General features: G+C 44.7%; 1 protein-coding gene across 3 annotated transcripts; it reads right to left on the bottom strand.

Moving 5' to 3' along the window:
- Positions 1-372: 372 nt before the first annotated feature.
- hspb1 (heat shock protein, alpha-crystallin-related, 1) lies at positions 373-4,919 on the bottom strand. Of its 3 annotated transcripts, none has more exons than XM_071525747.1 (4): positions 4,582-4,919; positions 4,404-4,548; positions 1,969-2,032; positions 373-1,265 (listed from the first exon to the last, which is right to left on the bottom strand). In XM_071525747.1, exons 1-4 carry the CDS (start codon positions 4,843-4,845, stop codon positions 1,109-1,111), a joined length of 630 nt encoding a protein of 209 aa, XP_071381848.1. In that variant the 5' UTR covers positions 4,846-4,919; the 3' UTR covers positions 373-1,108. The 3 variants fall into 3 exon arrangements, with proteins under 3 accessions (XP_071381848.1, XP_071381849.1, XP_071381847.1); XM_071525748.1 differs by having other exon boundaries at positions 4,404-4,603; positions 4,682-4,919; XM_071525746.1 differs by having other exon boundaries at positions 4,404-4,919.
- Between the last annotated feature and the right edge of the window lie 2,081 nt (positions 4,920-7,000).

Raw genomic sequence — 7,000 nt, 5'->3', positions numbered from 1 at the left:
GGGGCGCTGTTACTAAATGTCAAAATGTCAAACTTCAAAAGGTAAGAAAACCAGTCTGATTTTGATGAAACTTGGAGGAGTTATGCATCTTGTTACTGATTGGCCCAAGGAGTGCCTGCATCATTTGTGTAACATGTTTCACTTGTTCTCTTTTGCATGACTGACCATCAGATGAATAATTTACCATAACATTAAGAGGCTTAGCATTGTCATTTAGTTACTATCTCCCGTTTTAACACACTCACAGTAGCTGATAGAAGTGGGCCCAAAGTCAGCTTCAAGATTCCATTTACATAAAGAGGAAAACCATTTGCGTCATGTCAACAGCATGCTAATGAAGAACAGAAGACATAAAAAAGAAGAGACTCAGTGTGTTGTTTGTTCTTTTATTCTCTGCTTGCACAGCTGAATAGCGCTCTCCAAAGGCAACTCTAGATGAAACCAGTCTATTCCCAGTCCTGGGAGAAAACGGTGTGATCGTGTTCTGCAGTCAGAGAATGAGGGTGGTGGAGTGTATGCTCTCCTGGGACCTTGGTTCCTTAATTTGCAATATCAATGCTGCTACGCCTCTCCTTGCTGTTGTCTCTGCATTTGCACGTTGATGATGTGGAAGGCTGAAGGGGAATCATTTAATAGGAATGACAAGTGTGTGTGTATGTGTGTGTATGTGTGTGTGTGTGTGTGAGAGAGAGAGAGATAAAGAGAAACGGAGAGTTTGTGGGCAGGGCTAACTGGAGATTTTCTCCATTCAGATGAAGGGTGTAATTACAGCAGAAAGAGCAGGCATATGGCACTGGTGCAGATGTGTTTACACAGTGCACACAGCCGGGGCTGGCTCATTAACAGAGACAGAGGGAAGAGAGAAGAGCGAGGGCAATCCTTCGCTTTCCTCTCACAATGATCTTGGCATGTGGACAAGCCAGCTTTAGACAGAGAGCTTACATCTGAGGAGGCGATAAGCTGCTTCTTTACCCTCTCTTTCTTGGAGCCATCTGTTGAAATGGGTAAAAATGTGTGTTCATATATACATATATATATATATATATATACATATATATATGTGTGTGTGTGTGTGTGTGATATGGAGACACTTCAATGCTTTTTCTTCCTACTTCTTCACCACATCAGTTTTGGTGCCCACATTGACGGGGATGGAAATCTCAGAAGCCTCAATGGCCGGTCTGACCAAAGGAGCTTCCACAGTCAGCACACCCTCGGGCGACAGGCTGGAGGTCACCTTCTCAACGTTAGCGGTGGGGGGGAGGCTGCAGGTGAGCAACACAGCGTCATCACATTACAAGTCACACAAACCACTGCAGTGAATTGACAGAGGTCAGCGAGTCTTAATCTAGGCGGCGCTGTCAGCACTGCTCAGGCTACATAAACAAAGACTGAGTGCAATATCAAGGCTTACTACCAACCCTTAATAGGGCAAATTCAGATCCCAGACCAGCTCATGTTGGTCTGGGCTCTCAGTGTGTGTTGCGGCCCCTGGATGGCAGCAGAGCCCTATGAAGCTAAACTCAGAGGAGAGAGGAGGCAATAGCTGCTGCTGCTTTTCAGAGCATGAAACTCGGCTATCAGCGACAGCCAGCCCTCTGCAGGCCGGGCCAACCCTAAACTAAAGAGATTCACAGCAGCAAAGCCGTGATAAGAGGAAATCACAGAAATCTGGATACAGCCTGAGAAATGCATTTCCATCATGAAAAAGCTCTGCAAAGCCACCATGGAACAGCCAAAACAAACCTATTCTTTGTCAGAACTCTGGAGGTTTTCGAAGTATTGCGTGGCCAAACAGTAGCTCCCTTTCACCAATGGGACTACGTACCCATGAAAAGTGATCAAGAATAAAATACTCTTTTAGGTAAAATTTAATTCTGCATGGTACTTCTCTTTTTGTATTTATTTAATTTATGGAAGCAGTGGCATCCCCGATGGTGCTGACAGTAAAAACGTCGTGCCACTCACGTGTATTTCCTGGTGAAGCATCTGGACACGAAGCCGTGCTCGTCCCTCCTCTCCTCATGCTTGCCTGTGGACACAGAGGACATGCTGTGACTACATGGGCCAGTCACTGACTAATGTGGAAACTAGATTCCTTTGATGGAGCGTGACTAAGGGAATGTTTTATGATGTACCGCACATACAAGAAAATTTCTGTATCTGTAGAATGTGTCATATTAAAAGGATATAGTAAGAATAAACTCAATAGGATAAGGAAAAGGATAAGGAACCAGCTTGGTTCACATAGCACCATCACAAGAAAAGATGGTTTTGTGGGGTGCATTAGTGAGAAACCGTTCCTCTGAGACAGACTTCGCTGCAGAGAATATTCACTTTGTGGTGCCTCAGTTTTAAAAAAAATCCTTCTATCCACTGCACAGACAAGATACAGACTCACTTTTTAGCATGTTTCATAATAGTCATCCCCCTACAAGAGGCTTGAGAACTATTTAACTCCGCTGGGCCAGATACATTTACACATAATCAACATTTTTATCCATAACACATTCAATATGAACCTATAGAACAGCTTTTAACCTGTTAAATTCAAGCTAAACTAGATATTCTGAGGATTGTGAAAGCAACAATCATGCCTGGAAATGTGGTTAAAACATACAGTTTAACCCTGATGTTAGGTGTTATCATAACAAAATGTCGTACTTCATACATCAATCTCTATTGCTGTGATATATTGTATGTTAGATACAGCATCAGAACATAAAGATATATAATATGTGTATTGATCTAATAATGTATGTGTAACAGTACAGTATCTTGTGTTTGTGGAGGGGTTTGTGGCAGTATTTATATCAAGGGACGTCACCAGTCTTAATCAGACCCTGTCTATCTCTCATCATTTTCCAGACACCTGGCACTAGTGATGAAATACTGCCCCTCGTTCTGGCTCTATAATATGTTTGTTATGACAACGGGCAGATAAAGGCTGTTTTCCTCTGGGAGCTGTCCTCTTTTCAACAGGACAACACTGCCAGTGTGAGTGTGGGTCTGTCTGGGCCAAGCAGGCACTTTTTCAACCACTACATGAAGGGCCATTAGTTGTAAGCATACATGAGAAGGAGAGGGGGGGGTGCAGCATACAGCATAGAGGCAGCACATTGATATGTATACAAAACTCTTCACCAAAGCATATCATATTACTTTTGAACATATCGTCCTTGTTCCCTCGAGGCACATGAGAAATATTAAATGACAATTAGAGGCATAGAGCCGCTTGGACTTGGTCTTGTGCTTTGTTTATCTTCACTGTCCCCCGCTACTGCCAATCTCTCAGCAGTGAGTATGAATATGGCCTGGACCTGGACAAGAACCAGCAGTCCATTTAGAGTAGCACACACAGTGGGTGAGTCACATCTAAAGCCCCTACTTTAAGTGGTTGATACCTTGTGAGATGGCAGACAGAGAGAGAGATTGGGAGGATTGAGAGAAAAGGAGGCAGTTCAAGGCTTCAGAAAGCTGCGCTATTATATGACCCGTTCCACACTTTCTGCAGGTGTGTACATTTTTGCTTTGTTCCTTGACATGCAAGGACAGACTGTGAAAAATATTACATGCCAAGAATTGAAAGGGGTTATTTAATATGCAGTGTGGGCATTGTATTCATTTCCCAGCCGCTGTACAAGTCCACTCCCACATGTTGAATTGTGTGTCTTTTTTATGTGTACATGACTGAAGAATCTGGGCGGTGAGGCTATCTAGCAGAATGGGATCCAAAAGCCCCCTCCCTCCAGTGTACTGGAGCTGTGCATATTGTCTCATGATATTATATTATGTAACTCTGCAGCACTGCATCTGCCTTGTACTTGACCCAACACAAAGGTTTCCTGCCTTTCTATGTTGTCACTTAGCTATGTGTTCTGTAGCAGTGTCTCTTACACATACATGGAGGACAGGCGCTTCAGTACAGCATGTACGAGTGAGACATTCTGTTGTAGATTATGTATCAGTCAGAACAGGGCAGCTATCAGTTACCTTGTGTAATGCCCAAAGACATGTGAGGAGTGCTGCTGTATATACACAAATGTTAGGTGCTACCCATGCTAGCAGGGACTACAACTTCCTCTCACTCTCTGGTCTCAAACCCCCAGTGTGTACCTGTCAAAGTGCCCTTGAATTTGCAAAAGGACAATATTTCTACTGTAAAAGTGAGGTTAAAGTACTTCCTAAACTCTATTACTTGCTTTGAGAAGGTTAATGACCCAGCAGCAACCCAAAAAATCATTCACCCTGACAGAAAATCACCTTTAAACCCCTAAATTATTTGAATCTAAGAAGTTATAAGAATATTGTGCATAGTAAATCAGCATGTAGGAGGGAACAGTAGAAGCCACTGGCATTGAAACACAAAAAAGAGGGATAAGTGAAGGAGAAGTGCGGCTCACCAGTGATCTCCACGACACCGTCCTTGGTCTTCACCACCAGCTCCTCGGGGGAGAAGTGGTTGACGTCCAGGCAGACCTTCCAGTTGTCCGCGGTCTGCTTGATCTCTGACATGCCGGTGCTCATCTGGCGGGTCAGGGCGCGAGCCTGCTGGGCCATCATGGGGTTCGGGGCCATCACGGCGGCGGGGGCCATCATGGGGCTCGGGGCCATCATGGGGCTGTGGGGCATCATGGCCTGGGCCATCACGGAGCTCATGTCTGGGGCCATGACGGAGGGCCGCAGGTAGCCCGGCCAGTGGGTGCTGGGGAATGCGGGGAAGTCCTCGGGCAGGGCCGGCATGCCGAAAGACTGGTCGAAGATGCGGCTGCCCTGGTGCCAGTCACGGAACGGGTCCCAGCTCGGGGTGCGGAGCAGGGAGAAGGGGATGCGCCTCTCGGTCATGGCTGCTGTGTTGAGGTGGTGGAGGAGTGAGAGCTGCTGGCTGCAGTGGAAGACCCCTTCGGTCTCTTTGGAAGTGTTTCCCAATGTGCTGTGTGCTTCTCAGCTGAGATCTTTTATACACACCCCAGTCAGCAGAGCCCTCCCTTCTGACTCGAACCCCCCCTCCAACACATATTTCTGGAAGGTGCTAGAGTGTCTATTTGTGGCAGACGTAGCATTAGAATGGAATCCAAAGGGAAGGCCCTCCTCTATCGCAGCTGCCCAGGACAGTGTAAACCTCCCTCCGTCCTGACAGTTGTAATCCTCTCTCCCTGTCTGGACGTCACAGACAGCCAGAAGAATCTGGGAGGCTGCTGGGCAGTCAGACAGGCCTGATCAGCACATGCAAAGGACAAACGTGCTGTTTCCGACAAGGCCCGGTATAGACATGATGTGATATACAGGTACATCCATGCTAATCGCAGTCTTATATTAAAGGGTAACTTCGGTATTTTTCAACCTGGACCCTATTTTCCCAACTTTTTGTGTCTAAGTAACTAATGGGGACAACAATTTTTGAAATTGGTCCAGTAGTTGCAATAACAATCTGAGCCTGTCAGTGGCAAAAACAAGCAGTGTACGTACATTGACGGTTCGTATTTGCCCCGTTGGATTACATTGCAGCCTGTTTGCAGCCTGCTGACGCGATCTTGCTCAATACTGGACCAATTTCAAAAATTGTTGTCCCCATTAGTTACTTAGACACAAAAAGTTGGGAAAATAGGGTCCAGGTTGAAAAATACCGAAGTTACCCTTTAAGGATGTGGAATCTCAGATATCAGGTCGTAACATGGATACAAATGCACATTACACACACCACACACACACACACGCACACATACATGTACTGTATACTCACACACACAAAAGTAAACTCAAATCAAACTAGACAGAAAATGTAAAATGCAGCCAACAATTTTGCGATGTTGCTTCACCAAATTGCCAAGTTTCTTTCTCAAGTCATCTGTGAAATAAGGACACTCAGAAGGATTAAGGGGCAACTGAGTGTAGGAATTGAGAACACAAATGATTTGGTTTGTGAAAAATTGCCCGTTATCACATCGATTCAGTGGCGTTTGCTGCGACCCTTTGTGTCATTAAGTTCATGAATTGGGAATTAATAAAGGGAATTGGGAATGAATTGCTCAGGGCCTCTGACAGCCTGACAGACCCTCTGTTGCTGCAGGTTGTGGGTTTTATTGTATATCACAGATGTGTTCCTACCCACTTAGTCAGCACTGGCACTCACATGAGATGTTCTTCATTTGAAAAGCACCCTGTCACTACTGAATTTATAGGCTCCAGCTATGAAGTGAGTCAGAGTCTATAGGGAACCCAATGCCCCCACTGATTCCCCAAAGTGGCTTTTGAGTCGAGCTTTGTTGACTAATGATGTGCTTTAAACAGGCCTTACAGTATATCACAGTCCATGTGTATGATGTTTATCTCTGCTTTGCACTTACACAGTCCCTCATAATGGTCCACTTATGCCCATCGGTATTGTTGTAACTGGTTTATATCCAATATTCAAATACTGGGATAACAGCTTGATTTGATTGGGGTTAGGTTTTATGGGGAAAAAAGGAACAAAGACATTCTCCTTGGGCTTGAAACGGTTCGGCAGAGTTGCAGAACATTCCAGCCCAGTTTTCTGAGGTTTCAAGTTTTCAGTCATGAGATCAGGTATTGTTTCTCATCAGTGCCCTCTGTAGGCAAATATATGCACAGCATATTTATGACACAAAATAGTCTGCTCCTTTTGTGGAGGCCCTAGACGTGTAAAAGAAATATATGAGCAACAAACAAAGGAAAAAAACAAGACAGAATTATCAAATTATTTTCCCATTTGTTTCTGTTTATTGTCAGGTATAATAACTTGTACACTACAAATAATGACTCTTGTAGAATCAAAAAGGGGTAACGCTATACTTGGAGTAACTGAACAGGTTTGCAGAGTATCATAGTAGGGTTAATTCTGGTTACACTGGGAATGCAACACTGCGTGAGTGACATGAGGCTTGACGAATGGTAAGGAAGACTTAGGGTGTTCCCTGATTGCATCGCCAGTTTCTTTACCAGTATAGGACTCTGAAGCAGTAGACGGAGCAGGAGTGTA

The sequence above is a fragment of the Centroberyx affinis genome, unplaced genomic scaffold, assembly GCF_046629955.1.
Source record: "Centroberyx affinis isolate AG114_WGS23_722 - 3 ecotype Tasmania unplaced genomic scaffold, CSIRO-AGI_Caff_v1 ptg001334l_1, whole genome shotgun sequence".
In the NCBI taxonomy this organism is placed as follows: domain Eukaryota; kingdom Metazoa; phylum Chordata; class Actinopteri; order Beryciformes; family Berycidae; genus Centroberyx; species Centroberyx affinis.
Note: the sequence above shows the minus strand (reverse complement) of the source record. Positions and strands in the feature narration are given on the sequence as shown.

Excerpts from the sequence above, each read along its gene's own strand:
- hspb1 (XM_071525746.1), bottom strand. The coding sequence starts at position 4,845 with ATGACCGAGAGGCGCATCCCCTTCTCCCTGCTCCGCACCCCGAGCTGG. Across the intron at positions 2,033-4,403 it reads CGGTGTCGTGGAGATCACTG|GCAAGCATGAGGAGAGGAGG; the intron begins GTGAGCCGCACT and ends CTGTGTCCACAG. Across the intron at positions 1,266-1,968 it reads TGCTTCACCAGGAAATACAC|CCTCCCCCCCACCGCTAACG; the intron begins GTGAGTGGCACG and ends GCTCACCTGCAG.